This window comes from Lacerta agilis, chromosome 14 (genome assembly GCF_009819535.1).
Source record: "Lacerta agilis isolate rLacAgi1 chromosome 14, rLacAgi1.pri, whole genome shotgun sequence".
Classification (NCBI taxonomy): Eukaryota; Metazoa; Chordata; class Lepidosauria; order Squamata; family Lacertidae; genus Lacerta; species Lacerta agilis.
In genome coordinates, this window is record NC_046325.1 from 25,425,442 (window position 1) to 25,441,251 (window position 15,810).

Sequence of the window (15,810 nt, forward strand, 5' to 3'; positions counted from 1 at the left end):
GAAAGGGGCTCCGATCCGCTTCCCCCTACCGATGCCCCGCTCGGTGGAAAGGGGGCGCGCCCCCCAAAACGTTTTCCCAAAAACAAAACCTGTTCGGTTCTCAAATATGAATATATTTAAAAATAACACGTCTCCTCCCTCCCCCAAAATGTGTTGAAGCGGGAGGGGAAAAACCCTGAAATGCTGTTTTCTTTTTTTAAAAAAAAGATGCACCCCGAAAAATGAGCGAAAGCCCCCATTTTTTCAGCCTTACCGAGGACCCAGGAGACGCTGGCAGAGGAGAGCAGTGACGGTGGCTGCTTCCTCCGAGCAGCGGCCGCCGCCTGCTTGTCTTCCTCCGCTGCCGGAGCTCGAGGAGGGAACAAAAGCGCCTCCCTCCAGCCCCAGATGGCGGAGCGCAGCGTCGGGTTAATGGCGAGCTCCACATGCGCTCGCACTGCCGCAAAGGCAGCCCCGGCTGGAGGCAGCGTCGCCTCGGATCGTGCCTGCTTTCCCCCCCTCCCCCTGATCCGTCCTTTACCCACCACCCACCCTCCTTTGCAACGGGGGGCTCCATGCCGGAGCTGATTCGAGGGGAGATTCGGAGCCCCCTTCTACGTCTGCAACCTACCTGCAGATCGGAAGGCTTTTGGAGGAAAGCTCCCCCTTTTTTTCCTCCCCCCCTCTTCTTTCCCGGGCTCGCTTTAGCTGGGAAGCGTTGGTTGAATGCACGCCAGCTCTGCAGCGCTGGCCCCGGGCGTGGACTCGCTCCAGTCCCCGCAGAGAGCTCGCACTTCCCCCGCCTCCATCGCTCTGCTTTTTTCTTCCAATCAGCCGGTCTCTTCGGCTCCCGGATCCTTAGGCAACCTCACAGCCTTTCTTCACAAGTCCCCACTTTTCCATCTGCTCCCTAAACGGGATTGCAAAAATGGAAGCATATTTTTTTTTCCGGGGGTGGTGGTCCGATCTCTCTCTCTCTCTCTCGGATCTCACCAGGTTGTGGATCTAAGTGTCTCGGGGTGTGTGGAGAGAGAGTTCAGTGTGTGTGTGTGTATGTGCGTATGTTTTTATTGCTCTCTGCTTTTGCAACACTGTAGTCAAACGAGAAGAGGGAGGAGGGGAAAGGGAAAAAAGAAAGAGAGGAGGGGAAAACCTTGCATTTGCCACAAATCCTCTTCGCTTGGCGCTTGTAAAACGATCACAAATCACACGCACTCGATTTTAATTCCTCCTGCGACCTCCCCTTTCTTTCCTCCCCCACCTTCAAACGATTGCATCAAGAGGGCGGGGAGGGGGGGGGAAACAGGGAAGCGATCCGAAATAAAATTAAAAAAAAATAATAAAACCTCGGAAGGAGCAGGAAATAGCTGCAACGAAGGCACGAGATTATTTCTGGGAGCGGACATATTTTTGGCAACAAGCGGTTCCCCCCCCCAAAAAAAGGTGCTAGTTTGCCTGCCTTGTAAACAACGGGGAAGGGAGAGGAGGGAGGAGGAGTTTGTGACTCCCTGTTGGGTATTATTGACACTAGTCTCGGTGTTGTTTTCTAGCCGTTGTGTGGAAATGACACTCGTCTATAGATTTTTACAGTCAAATGCCAGGCTTCATATTTTTTGTTCTCCCTCCCTCCCTCCCTCTCTTTCTCTATAATCTAATTTTTCCCAGCTCCACCTTTGTTGTTAAGGGCGTCATCTCCGGCTGCAGCCAATCATCTGCTTTCAGGGTTGCCTGTCAAATTAACGCCGGTTCCAATACGCAAAAGCGACTTTTACAGACAGACCCGAATGCAATTAGGAGTTATGGGTTGGAGAGGCGGGGAAGGGGGCAGAGGGAGCTAATCAACGCGCCCGCCCTCGCCTCTCCCCTCCTCCCCCTTCCCGAGCAACCCGCGTTAAAAACGGGCCACCGCGGATGAGCGGCGCTCGTCTGTTTTCCGTGATGTTTTCCCAGTTGGAACCGGGAATAGTTTCTCCGCTTCCCGGGATTTCTGGGATAGGCGGGTGTGTGCGTCTCGCCTGCTTGTCTCTCATACAGAACAGAACATGGAAGTATGTTCTAATGAGGGGAGCTCATTAACAGGTAATTTATATTATAAGGATAAGTTTTGGAATTTAAAAGACAAAGCAAAATGACAAACCCCCAAACCCATTTTGAATCACGAGACCCATCCATTTGGACCCTTCGCTGCCCACCCTGAATAGAATTGCGTTTTGCTTTTACTTCCTCCATTTTCCCTAGCTGTTGGAAATGAGCAAGTGTGTGAAGATTTGAGCATCTGTGCAGTATCTTTTAATGTACCTGCACATTTTACTGCAAACTAAATCCCAGTCAGTTCAAGGTAAACTTTCTGCCAAGTAAGGGGACACAGAATTGTAGATTTGGCTGACCCTAACCCCTCTGTACCTACCTACTGTAAAGGCTGACTGCAGTTTGCATATGTCTACAGATACATGCTCCACTGAATACAATGGGGCTTACTCCCAGGTAAGTGGGGTAAATAATTTAGTATGTATGTTGCAAACCATTGTAACACAGTATTTTATTTTATTTTTTGAGATAGTAACTTTTGTGCATGGATCAAGTTTTAATAGAGGGCACTAATCATATTTATGATTAATTTGTATTCATGCTTTTAATTTTTTTGTTATGTTTTCTAATACATATTTTGAAAAGCCCAAAGTCATGGGAATACATACGTATTTATTGTCATGAGTGTGACAGTGAAGATAATAGAAAAGTAGAATTGTAGAGTTGAAAGGGACCGCGAGCATCATCTAGTCCAACCCCCTGCAATGCAGGAATCTCCAATGTGGGGTCGGAACCCATGAATTTGAGATTAAGTCTCATGCTCTGCCCACTGGGAACTGAGCTATCCCAGTGGCATAAGATATTGCCCTCATCTCCCTCCTCTTTGGCAAATTGTTTGGTTATCGTTGCTTTGAAAATATTCTGTTATGCTGCATTTTTGCCATTTTATGGAGAGCAGCCAATTTTTGCTTCTCGCTTAATTTGCTGCTAAATGTAAATTCTGTTGGGAGTGGGTTTGGTTCTTCTACCCTTGTCGCTTTACCACGTTGCAGATATGAACACACAGGCTGCCATGTGGGCATCCCTATAGTATACTATATAATACAGTTGAAACTCAAAAAATTAGAATATCGTGGAAAAGTCCATTTATGTAAGCAATTGTTTTCATTAGCTACTGGAGTTTAATATATGAGATAGACTCATGACATGCAAAGCGAGATGTGTCAAGCCTTTGCTTGTTATAATTGTGATGATTATGGCATGCAGCTGATGAAAACCCCAAAGTTGAAATTGTTAATTTTGGGTTCTGATCAGCTGTACGCCATAATCATCACAATTATAACAAGCAAAGGCTTGACATATCTCACTTTGCATGCCATGAGTCTATCTCATCTATTAGTTTCACCTTTTAAGTTGAATTACTGAAAGAAATGAACCTTTCCACGATGTTCTAATTTTTCGACTGTCACCTGTACAGCATGGGTGAGGAAATGCTAGGCCAGGGACCAAATCTAGCTCTCAGGCCTCTTCTATAGGCCACACTTCCTACCCTCCTTGAATGTTCTTGCCTGACTGAAATGTGTCCCTAAGTTCTGATAATGCATCTTGGCGGATTGGGTGGGGAATTGAGAGAGGTGTGCTGCATGTTCATAGAAACTATCCTGGTGTACAAAGGTAAATTTCACATCTCTGCCTCCTCACACTTTGGCCTCTGGCCCCACTTACAGCGGCCACATGGCTCTCTGGGCCATTTTCTCAGATGGGAGCAGGTCCCCGAGTTTGAAAAAAGCTCTGCACCCCAACTGTAAAATAGACAGTGATGGATTTTTCAACACTTTGTATACATAACAATAAACTTTCTGCTGCACTTATGTGTGGTGAAGTTTGCTGAGTGCTATCTATCACCACCACCCCTACTTCCCATTGGTGAGGCACTCCTCAATGGGCAGGGCCATTTATTTATTTATTCTATTAACCTGTTTTGTGCAAGTCTGATATACTGTATAAGAGAACTTTTTTTTAAAAAAATGTCCACATACAGGTAAACAAATACCTGTGTGGAGGCTGATAATGGACCTCAGGTTTCCTGAATTTAGGGAAGGTGGGGAAGTGCTAATTGAGGAGAGCCGACAGCAACACACACTGCAAATGCATCTCATCAAGCATCGCCCACTGGTGTAGATGGCAATTGAGAGTGCTCAGGTTTGGACAGAAGTGGATGCAGAAAGTCTGGTTTGTGCAGCTCGTGTACATTTAGCAAGCCGGTTTGTACGCAGCCCATTTGACTGTTTGCTTCCTGCTGGGGACTTGCATGACTGAATGTTCTTCCATACATAAACGTTAACTTGCATGCGATAGACTTAAACGTCCGGTGGGAAAGCAAAGTTAGAAGCTGCCCTGCGGAATTTCTTTTTTACAATGAAGCATTCAGTTCTTTGAGCCAAACATCCCTTGCAGTCTGACATGGTGCTGTGGCCTAGACACAGGCTTACCACCTCAAAGAGAACTAGGCTGTGGGGCAGAAGTTGGAGAAGCTGAGCCTCCAAAGGTTGTTAGATCACAACTTCCATCATTCCCAAGTCTCAGGCTGCCATTCTAGCCAGGGCACCCCACCCTCTTCACCTCTTCCTTTGTGCTTTTTCTTCCTTCAGCCCACCTGTACCACAACCTGTTTCCTTCAATGTACCTGCCACATCGAACTGGACTGCTTTGACTGACTTCAGCTTGCCTCTTCAACCTCAATGATTTTGGCCTAGTTTTCACACTGGTGGCCAAGCTGTGCCTAGACTGTATCCCTTCAGGTGGAAGATGAAGGTTCAGGTGATCAAATACTCCTCTGTTTAAAAATACATAAATCCCTGCACCCAGAAAACTAGCAATTCAGGAATAAGGACAGGTGATAACTTTTCCCCTCTTTTAATTTTCTTGGTGGAGAAAATGCCTTTGTCAGTATCATCAGTCTCCAAGACACACTTCTTTAGTGAGTCGACCACAGAACCTCTGTTCACACAAGAACTGCAGTCCTCAATCTCTCCATGGATGTCTGTGCATTCTAGGTATGCTTATTTTGTTTTGCACGGTAAATAAAGCCAAACCAAATGTTAATTTTTAAAAAGCCCTCCTCTTTGTGTCCTAGGGTGCCTCCAGATTGCCTGTATTCTTCAAGAGGGATATAAAAGCTAAAGGAACGCTGTTTGTGCCTTTAAAGTGGATTAAAGTGCTTTGTTGCCCCAGCACAACAAAATACACTGTAAACAAACCTCATTGTTCCAGTTACAGGTAGGTAGCTGTGTTGGTCTGCCATAGTCAAAACAAAATAAAAAATTAAAAATATCCTTCCAGTAGCACCTTAGAGACCAACTAAGTTTGTTCTTGGTATGAGCTTTCGTGTGCATGCACACTTCTTCAGATACCTCATTGTGGTTTGGAAAGGGACAGGGAAATGCATTGAAAAGTGTGGGATGAAAGAATGATTAGGGGGAAGACCTGTTAAATCACCCTGCAAGCAAATTGGGATGAATGCTCATTTACATCTAATCACCCGTAAACAAATCAACAAATAATAAAGACTGGACATAGTCTAATTGCCACATAAGCTTTGCGCAAGCATATCAGGATGGATGGTGAATAAACAGGCCGGCCATAGTAAATTTCTGCATAAAAGCTGTTTACCAGACTTGTTCACCGCCACGAGGTTGTAGAGTATATATGTGTGTTCAACTTCAGGACTCCCTCATCTGGAATCTGAAGTGGTACAGACCTAACACAGTTTTTTTTTGTCACCACAAAGTGAAAACTAGGCGTTAATCTCATCCCTTCAGTCGGAGACATTAATCTGACTAACTCCATAGTTGCTTCCAGGATTATGTCCCCTGCCCACTCACCCCACAGCATGGGGAATCCCCAGCAACCTTAGTTACCTCTCCCCTTGGATGCCAGTGCATCTGATTTGCTGAACTCATGACCAGGCTCATTGCTTTGGGGAACTGGCTACTGGCTTAGCACTTCGCTTCCAAGCACACCACCCCATAGTCCCCCTAGGCCTTGTTGTTTGGCCATAACAGAGCCACTACCAATCACATTAGAAAAGGCCTGTCCCTACAAAGACGTAAATCCTTCACCTTGAAGGGTGCTCACCCCGCCAGCATGGACTTTTAATAACAATGATAATTGACCTTATCCTGCCCGCCCGCCCCCCCGACTCGGTGATTACCCGAAGACTGGTTTTGGGTTGAAAATACAATGAACAAGTTGCTGCTTTTCTTAAAAAAAAGAAAGAAAAAGGTTTATTGGTTTTTCTTAATTGTCGTTAAAATCAAGAAAACAATAGTAATACAATTGGCTGAATCAATCATATCTAAAGTCAATCGGAGAAAAATAACAAAGGAAATGCAGCACACAATTGCATGCAAAGCGCAGGTGAAATCCTGCATTGTATTTTTTTTTTAACCTAGCAAAGCAAAAAGCTATTAAAAATGAATTTTAATAAATTACAAAAGCTCATTATCACCAACTTAAAATGTGTACAACAACTAGAGATGCCAGCTTTCTTCCTGAGAGGACTCCTGTGTCTTTAACACCTAGATAAGTGGCAATTTTTTTATTTTATTTTATTTTTAAAAAAATCAGCCAGTAAAGCTTGCCGTATCACTGCAATGCCATGCTGGGAAAAAAAACAAACGATCCATCTGTTGAGTTTCTGCCTGTCATGCAGCTGTTAAAGGCAAAGGGAACCTGCTAAACTACCCCCCCCCCCCGTCCAAATGGCAACCCTAATTATAGCAGTGTGGCTTCAGGATACAGTTACATAGCCCTTAAGAGTTTATGTCTTTAATTAAGGTAATGTGGAAATGTCGAACTTCAGCTGACACAAGCTGGTGTGGTTAATTCTGTCAAGAAAGAGGGGTCTAGTCTCAAGATCCCCCTTCACACACACACACACACACAGACACACACACACACACACACACACAACATTAACTAATTAATCGGTCTGTTCAATTTACTATTTTGCTCCGATTAAAAGCTGGAATGTTTTTCTTGTTTTGTTCCCCCTGAGGCTGCATAAATATAAAGACGGAAGCGCAAACCAATGGTTCATCTAATTTTTTTGCCTTCTTAACAGTAGCTAGTTGGGTGCTTCTGGGAAACTCATAAGGCACGCTACAAATTGCCCTCCCTTGTAGTTTTGCCCTCATAATCTAGTGGTATGCTATTGGTATATTGCCTCCAAAGATGGAGGTTCTCCTGAGTTGGCGTGTCGAACATCCGCCGATTGTCCTTGAATCATATCCTTTTTTAATAATAATAACAACAACAACAACATCACCAGAGCTAACGTCCATCACTACAGCTTGTGGCAATTAGTTCCATAAATTGGTTATGCAATAGAGAAAGAAGAAATGCTACCGTTTGTTTCTCCTAATCATATTGCTAATTGAATTCATGCTAACCAACCCTTAATTTGAGCCAGGGTTCAGTCCTGGTTTATGCAAAATAGCAACGATGGGCAGAGCACCGCAGGGCATATTGCGACAGTTTTTTTTTGCTTGCAGTGAATCACCACAGTAGCCCACGCATGCCTGGGATTTAGAAACGTCAGGCTGCCCATTAAAAAAAAAAAAGTGGGTGCCAGATTTGTCTGGTCACTTTCTTTTGAGGAAGTAACCACTAAAAACACTATTTATGCTGGAACAACTACTGCCAGCTCTGGATTCCTGTTTGTCACAACGAGTGAAGTTTTTTCATTATCCTAAATATATCGAAGGATAGCATGACGCGATTCGTATACTCGAGGGGAGATGATGGGGTTGTGCATCAGACCAGTGCAAAAGGATCCGGAGCATTTCAACAGACAGGTGTAGCACTTGCTAGCCGCGTGAGGTAGAATCAGGAGGAGGAGGAGGAGGAAGCTACTTGCCTGAGATCTTATCATTAGCTATTTGATTTGGTGGCGGCGGCAGTATGTAGGAGCCAGATGAAGGTCAGTGAGGACATATAGGTACCTTGATTTAAGGCTGCTAGCTGTTTGAAGAGAAACAGCACCTAGCACACAGCTTTTGGGAGGAGGGTGGAGGATAGGGAACCCCGTAAAGCAATGCATGAGATTAGCCATAAATCATTAAGCAGAGCTGCTGTTGGCACATTCATGCACCACTCAGACAGGTGCATATGAGAGTTACTGTAGCTATATGTGTATACTGTGAAAAAAATAAAATATGTACTCTGCAATAAGAATATATTCTGCAAATTTTAAGTCTTGTTTGCAGGCATCTTCTCAGCTTTGCTTCCCTGAGGGAGGCCAGTTATGGGTGGGGTTCCTTTGCTGTGTTATTGTGGAATAGTGTTGTATAAGGTACGTTTATATTGCAATGTAGCCGAAGCAAAATTCCAAGTATGTTGGTACTTGGCCAATAAAATTATTCCTATCCTATCCTATTCCTGATACAGGTTTTCATATATTTTGGTACATGTTACCATGCAAGGCAGGAGAGGCAAAAGAGAGAGAGAGGACCTGTTGGAAGAGATTTGCAAGCATTCCCTGTATCATAAGGACTAGAATTCCTTAAAAAAATTTTTTTTTTAAAGTTAGAGTCTCGGGACTCCAGCCTGCAGAGGACAACAGATTCTGCACTTTAAACACACGCCCAGCCCTGGTTATCGTTCTCCATTAAGACAAGCTTATTTGTTGTAGCCAATTCATACTAAAGAGAGTATTTCTCTTAAAGTGGCTTTAATAAGAACATAAAGAGAGCTCTGCTGCTGGATCCAACCAAAAGCCTATGTGGTCCAGCATCCTGTTCTCACAGTGGCCAGCCAAGATGCCTGTAGGAAGCCCACAGCTAGACTCTCCTGCTATGGTGACTAATATTCAGAGGCACCAGCCTCTATTTCTGGTTGCCACCACGAGCCCTTGATAGCTTTATCTTCCATGAATTTGCCTAATCTGCAACTTCTACAGTTTAACTAAGCTGCAGGAAGCCCAGGCTGTTCCTAGTTCGACAGAATACATTGTCTATGAAAACTAGGAAGTGTCCTTCTACTGAAGTCTTCACTGCAAACATTCATCAGGGTGAAGCTAGACCACGAGGTTTACAGAAAAAGGTCCACTGGATCCTTTCTCAATTCTGCTTTTGTACAATTCACAACACCGTTGTTTTACTAGATTTGCTAGCAAATACAGTGCAGTGGCCCTGAGGAAGAGCGGGAGTAACACGCCCTTAACTGCAATGGATGCAAGCAAGGCAGAGTGGCACTAGGCAGAGACATTTCTCCTAGATGATGCCTTCCAGACTTCTTACTTAGCACCATAGTTTTAGTCCAAGTGGGGCAGGCTAGGGTGGAATTGCAAAAAAGAGTTAAATCTGAGGGGCAGCTTTCCCTTGAACCTGTTTTTTTGGGGGGGGCGGATGGACTTCCCAACTGTGCCAGGACATACGGTAACTGATTTTGTTAACCCAACAGCCTTCTCGCTCAAGGAGCAGTCTTGGTCCTTCTCTGCAACTGGGTGGTTTTGCCATTCCTCTGCATCACGTTTCTTATCTGAGGTGATGGTAGTTGCTTCTTTCCTTTGCCAGGATGTTGACTTTCTTCGCTGTTGTTTTTGTTCTATGCCTCATTTGTGTGCTCAGAGTTTTCTGACCTAGCATCTCCCAGGTCCGAGAAAGAACATGTCACTTCTTCTCAGCTTCATTTGTGCATCTTGGTCCATTCTGACATTAGCTGTTTGACCCGTCTTGAGGATATAAGTTGGATTTTCAGCATTTCTTCATATCGATGTCAGGGACAGAAGTACTTCCTGCCTTGGGAAGGCTGTGGGTGGGGCTTAGTGCACAAAACTGATAATGCCTTACACACATGCATACACACTTGTGTGCAAATACACACACACACACACACACAAAGCAGTGGGGTGACAGGTAGTATAAAAAGTTGAGTCCATGGATGCCCTTACCATCTCCTCACAATTCTTGCATAGCTTTGATTCCCCCCTCCCCCCATACCTTCTGGGGAAGAAAATCTATTTTCTAAATCTTTGTTAACATTTCACTACAGAACTACAGCGGCTGGTTGAAAAATATCTAAAGCATATGCTAGCTATTTAAATCCTACAGAATCCATGTTTTGTCAAACATGTCATTTACATCTATGGGGTGTTTACCAGTATGCCACTTTTGTATACTGATAAACATACATAAGGGTAAAACGTTCTCCAGATTCTGGTTTTGTTTTGGGGGGGGGGTTGCCTGGTGTTTTGGGGGAAGGGCTCTCGATTCCTTATCTGTCATAAGGATGCAGCACACTGTGTGCTCAAAGAGGCATCTGGACTTCATCATAAACATCCCGGCCTTCTGTCTCATCAAAATCCACTTCAGCATCATCGGCATCCAACTAGAAGGAAATTTGAGGAGAGATGTACTGTTAGAGGTGGTCTAGCAAACAGAGCACTATACTGACAACATGGCTGCCCAGTGATACAGGAGAAGGGGGAGGGAAGGTTTCCTGGCGAGAAGAAGCCTGGAAGTTCTCCATTTCTGGTTTATGAGGTTGGACTCTTAACTCCAGCCAGCATGGCCAATGACCGGAAATGATGGGAGTTGGAGTCTCAGCACATCTGGAAAGCCATAGGTTTCCCCCTCCCTGGCATGGACAACACCCATAGCATATATGTAATGAAGATGGCTTCTCCGAAAGGATGCTCAGAACTGTAGTTAACAGTGCTGGCATTGGTAGCTTTGTGAGGGGTAAACTACAGTTCCCAGGATTCTTTGGTGGAACAGTGCGCTTTAAATAATATGGTGCGGATGTGACCTAATAGGGGGAAATCCAGGTTTTATAAACAAACATTTCCCACAGGGACCACCATAAAAATCCCAAGCTGTTCCCCTGCTTCTTCCTATTTAGGCCATGCAGAGACCTGAATCTAAACCTCCTGTTGCTCAGCGAGGACGAGGAGCCAAACGATACTTACATACTTGAGTTCAACATTGCTGAAGAAAAATGGCAGCAGGAAGCGTCTCACAGGCACTGTCAGGATGAGGAGGAAAGGCAAGGCGAGGGAGGCTGGGGTGGATTTCACTACCCACAGCAAGACCAGGCACAAAATCTGGGTGAAGGTGAAGAGGTGCATCCGCAAAGGCTTTACCTTTAAAGGAAGAAGACCCAAGAAACAGTCAGGTGTCAGCCGTCTACCTGTCTCCCGCCTGACAACCAAGGTCTGTAGACAGATAGATAGCATGGTTTTCAGCCTACAGCTCTGTTGGTAGAGCATGAGACCCTCGTGGGTCCGAGCCCCACATTCCTCCATTGCAGGAGGTTGAACTAAATGATGATACTTATGGTCCCTTCCAACTCTGTGATTCTACGATTCATGAGGCCCAGTTAAACCACCGAAAGTTCAGGAGCAATCTTCCTGTCAAAATAAAATGGCCAATTCATACCTGTCAGGGATTTACCATTCAGTATGCCTCAAATTTTCTGTGTGTGCATCTTCCTATGAAGCTGCCAAGCACCGATTGAGGCCATTGAAACCGCCTAGCCTGCAGTGGTTCACTCTGGTTGGCTATGGACCTCCAAGGCCTCAGCACTGCTACCTAAGGCCTCTTTAGCTGAAGAGACTGAACCTGTAACTTTCTGTATGTGATGCAAATGCTGTACCCCTGAGCTACAGCCCCACCTGGGGCTATTAAAGTGCATTTCTATTTGCAATGAAGTTCTAAACTGGAATGGTGGGCCTTAAGATTACTTGGAGGCCATCATCTGCCTCTTCTCTCCAGGAAACCTTCCCTTCCCTCTTCTCCTATATCACTGGGCAGCCATGTTGTTAGATGCACTCTTGTGCTTCATTATGACTCCCATGTCTTCTGGTTCAGTTTGAAGGCACAGAAAACAAACTCCAGAACTAAGCCATGGTGAATCCTGTATCGATCCAAGCCTCCAGTTGAAGTTAAGCTGAAATTAGGCCCCCTTCCAACTCCTACAATTCTTAAAATTTTAGGTTCAAGATCAGAGACCAGAACGGTCAATTTCTTTGTGGGGCAGGGGACGGGGACACTAAAGAGGCTCCAGCTTGTCTGGAAGCTATATTTTCTGCCACAAAAGTACCGGTAGCAGGGAAATGTCAGAGAGGAGGCTCTTTTCGGCTTAGGAAGAGTATTTGGTGAGTGCCAGTATGTGGTGAGTGCCAGTTCCGTCAGCCAGAGCGGGGAATTGTCGAAAAGCTGCTCAATAGCTCAGCGAACTTACAAAAGAAGCTCAACAACTGTTGAGGGCTCCCAAAAATAGGGGTCATCTTCTACATGGGGTTGTGTTATACATGGAAAAATACAGTACTTCATTCCCTCTCTTATCCCACGAGTGACTCAATTATCAAAGCAGATGTACTTTTCACATGCTCACATGCTGAATACAGTACTTTTCAAGTTTCAGCTAAAGCCCTGACATTAACACACAGGGTCAGGTTCTACAACTGATCACCCGGTCTGCTGACTATCAGGGACCCCATATTAATGTTTCAGACAGTAGGGTTCCTACCCTGTGGGGATTTATCTGTTTCGTCCACCACAGCTCTCCCCTGAACCTCCAAGCACTACTTTTTTCTGACCCCCCCCCCCCCCGACTTACTTTTCTAACGTAAGGCACATCCGGGTAGTATTTGGGCGGCTTCAGCATGAGAAGGATTCGGTCGTAAAGCTGGATCCCATTTAGGGATGTCACCCCCATGTACAGGAAGATGCCGAAGAGCACGGAAAGTGGAATGAGCTTCAGGATGGGCTCCATGAAGATGGAAAGGCCTGCAGGCGGGTACAAAGCAACGGCGCATGTTACTTAGGATGGCACGCCTTCAGCGGGAAGGTGACACCAATGGAGCTCTCCTCCCCAATTGGAAGGCACACAAACAACAACCACCACCCAGCAGTTGCTATACTATACTTGAGCAAGCCAACTGTCCATCTGGCTCTCTGTTCTGTCTACCAAGAGCTACAAGTTAAGATACCACAGCAGAACTTGATGGCGATAATTAGTCCCCTGTTCATTATTTCCCCAGCATCTGGTTTTCAAGATGTCACCAACCATAGGGGTTGCACTTCTTATCATGGCCAGCCATCATGGCTAGTAGACTTAGTAGCCACCTTGATGGCTTTATCCAGTTCTTCTCAAAATAAACTTAATTCTAGAGAGTATCAGAACATGGCAATTAGATCCAGATTATTCATACTAGTTTGAAACTGAACCCATAATTTCCCCTCTTTCACCCAGCCCTTCCACACCTCTTTCACCCAAAGCTGGACAGTGCCAAGCTACAAGAGGCAGGGCAGAAATTGGGGGGGGGTTGCTTTTCCATTGTCTGCCCCATTCATATATAACCACGGGGTAAACCTGTGGCCCTCCAAATGTTCTTGGACTCCAAGGCCTATCAGCTCAAGCCGCCGATATGCCCAGTAGTCAGGAAACATGGGAGATACAGTCCAACAACACATGCAGGGTCACAGGGTTCCCACGCTTGATGTATAAAGCGAGTGATAAAGTTTTTGGTGAAAAGCGAGAGCTGGGTTGAGAGAAAAGTGCCTAAGTGGAAGCAGAGGAGTGCAGGGCAGTAAGGTGAGGGGTGTTCAGCTCCTCTCATCTCTCTGCGCTCCTTTGGATGGGAAAATTAGACAGCTCGCTGCACCCTGCTTTATGAGAGAACAGGGAAGAAATGTGAGCAAACATGCCTGCCCACAGCTATACGGCAGCTTAGGGCCATATTGGGATCACTTGGCAACTGCGTTGGTAACCTCGAGACTGGATAACTGCAACACACTCCATGTGGAGCTGCCGTTGGGCCTGGTCTGGAAGCTCCAGGCAGAATGTAGCAGTGACACTGTTGATGGGAACAGGCACCTGAGAACATGTGGAACTGCTGCCCATATGCTACTGGGCCGGATTCAAGGCGTTGAAATACAAAGCCCTGAACAACTTGGCTCCAGGAAAACCTCAGGAACCCGTGAGCTCTTTATATCCTAGCCCAGGGGTCAGCAACCTTTTTCAGCCATGGGCCGGTCCACCGTCCCTCAGACCATGTGGTGGGCCGGACTATATTTTGTGGGGGGAAATGAACGAATTCCTATGCCCTACAAATAACCCAGAGATGCATTTTAAATAAAAACACACATTCTACTCATGTGAAAACACCAGGCAGGCCCCACAAATAACCCAGAGATGCATTTTAAATAAAAGGACACATTCTACTAATGTAAAAACACGCTGATTCCTGGACCGTCCGCGGGCTGGATTGAGAAGGCGATTGGGCTGCATCCAGCCCACAGGCCTTAGGTTGCCTACCCCTGTCCTAGCCCAATCACTGAGATCAACCAGAGGAGCACTGTTACTTATCCCTTGCGTTTCAGAGACTTGACTGGTGGTCAACCAGAAATCAGGCTTTTAGTGTCACCAATCCCATGCTAATGGAAGACTCTTCCAGCAGAGGTTTGGGAAGCATCCTCATGTTTTTACTCCCAGGCATCTTTTGAAGACGTTTTTATGCGGATAGGCCTTTGCAGCTGTTTAAATTTTTGTTAGCCACTCACTTTTTTAACATTAAAATTATTATTTATTAAATTGATATGCCACCCTTCATCTGAAGAGCACAATATTAAAAACCCAATAGTGTTATAACACTAACAGCAGCAATATATTTTTGCGTATCAGACAGGTGCCTTCAGTATTGCCTAGTTGTTGTCTACTCTTTCAGCAAAACAAACCTCATAAAATATTTATCAATAAACCTTTTTGTCGTTTATGAATTAGTTTTTATTAAAGATATTCTTGTGTTAGCCACTCGCCGTAATAATTATCTGTATTTTTATTTTATTTTTAGATCGTATTCTACATTTCAACATTGTACAACTCCCTGATATTTCATGAGATGGCAGTATAGAAATACTTATTTTGTAAGTAAATAATATCTACTTTGATCCCTACACACCCTCAAAATTGGAATCTGCGTCAGAAGAACTCACCTACAAGAATGGCCACCAGCAAACCAGTGATCCTTTGCTCCTTGACTTCCTGGACGTAGGCCTTCTCCCCTGGGACTGTAGTCTTGGACATCACCGTCAGGGCATTAGCATGTGTGACAGTCCTCACTGTGGTGGCACTGAGCCAAGGTGCGCCGAAAAGGGGTGCGATACCCCCCATGCCAACAATTAGAAGCAGATCTAGATGGAAACCTGAACCCTTCACCAGCTTCCTTTCAGGTTTGCTCACAATCAGCCTGAAGAAGAATAAAAAGGAAGGGGGCAGGGAGGAAATGAAGAAGAAAGTGGGTTGCGTGCAGCTAAGTCCTACACAGAGAGTAGAACCACGGAAATTAATACTCTACCCATGCCCATTATTTCTAATGGGTCAACTCTGGGTATGACTAGCATTGGATACAACCCAATATTTATTTGACATGATTCCATGACAGATCGGACATCCCAACAACCATGATATAACTAAGCATTGCTACCACGTGACAACTCAAAGTGGCATCTGCGTACAGGGACATGGATAGGGGCTGGTTCAAATGTCCTGAGCTTTGGGTCTTTTATGCCAGCGAGACTTGTATTTGCCCAGAGGCACATACAACAGCTGGATGGAGAGGGGAAGAAAGTGATCCTGTTGGAGATAACCTGTTTTCTTTTTAACATGCCCATAAGAAGCATTTATTGCCAAAGCAATTCAGGAGGGATGGAGGTGTCCAATTCACATATAAGTATACTGGGTGTAGAAAATCACATTGGCATGTCATTGTCATAGCTCAGAGTAAGCCCTCACAGC

General features: G+C 45.2%; 2 protein-coding genes and 1 long non-coding RNA gene across 10 annotated transcripts in view; 1 reads left to right on the forward strand and 2 right to left on the reverse strand.

The window, feature by feature from the left end:
• Nucleotides 1-951, reverse strand: part of UBTF (upstream binding transcription factor) — a 40,948-nt gene extending 39,997 nt beyond the window's left edge. For 3 of the 4 annotated variants that reach the window (XM_033169762.1, XM_033169763.1, XM_033169759.1), the window contains exon 1: nt 254-473. The gene's annotated coding sequence lies outside the window, so the exon portion shown is untranslated. Of the gene's footprint in view, nt 1-253; nt 474-610 lie in introns of those variants that run through there. The other variant, XM_033169760.1, reaches the window with a different exon arrangement.
• Nucleotides 952-1,440: 489 nt separating this feature from the next.
• On the forward strand, nt 1,441-15,014 carry LOC117059474. 3 transcript variants are annotated; one of them, XR_004427909.1, is made up of 4 exons: nt 1,441-2,058; nt 4,659-5,286; nt 10,912-11,222; nt 14,867-15,014. It is a non-coding gene; the product is annotated as an uncharacterized LOC117059474 (long non-coding RNA). The 3 variants fall into 3 exon arrangements; XR_004427910.1 differs by lacking the exon at nt 14,867-15,014 and having other exon boundaries at nt 4,659-5,063; nt 5,144-5,286; nt 10,912-10,985; XR_004427911.1 differs by lacking the exon at nt 10,912-11,222.
• SLC4A1 (solute carrier family 4 member 1 (Diego blood group)) overlaps nt 10,250-15,810 on the reverse strand; it is a 43,578-nt gene continuing 38,017 nt past the window's right edge. For all 3 annotated transcript variants that reach the window (XM_033171244.1, XM_033171242.1, XM_033171245.1), the window contains 4 exons: nt 15,009-15,262; nt 12,631-12,800; nt 10,979-11,152; nt 10,250-10,398 (listed from right to left, as the gene is read on the reverse strand). In XM_033171244.1, the coding sequence (XP_033027135.1) occupies nt 10,318-10,398; nt 10,979-11,152; nt 12,631-12,800; nt 15,009-15,262 (679 nt within the window). In that variant the 3' untranslated portion in view covers nt 10,250-10,317. The remainder of the gene's footprint in view (nt 10,399-10,978; nt 11,153-12,630; nt 12,801-15,008; nt 15,263-15,810) is intronic.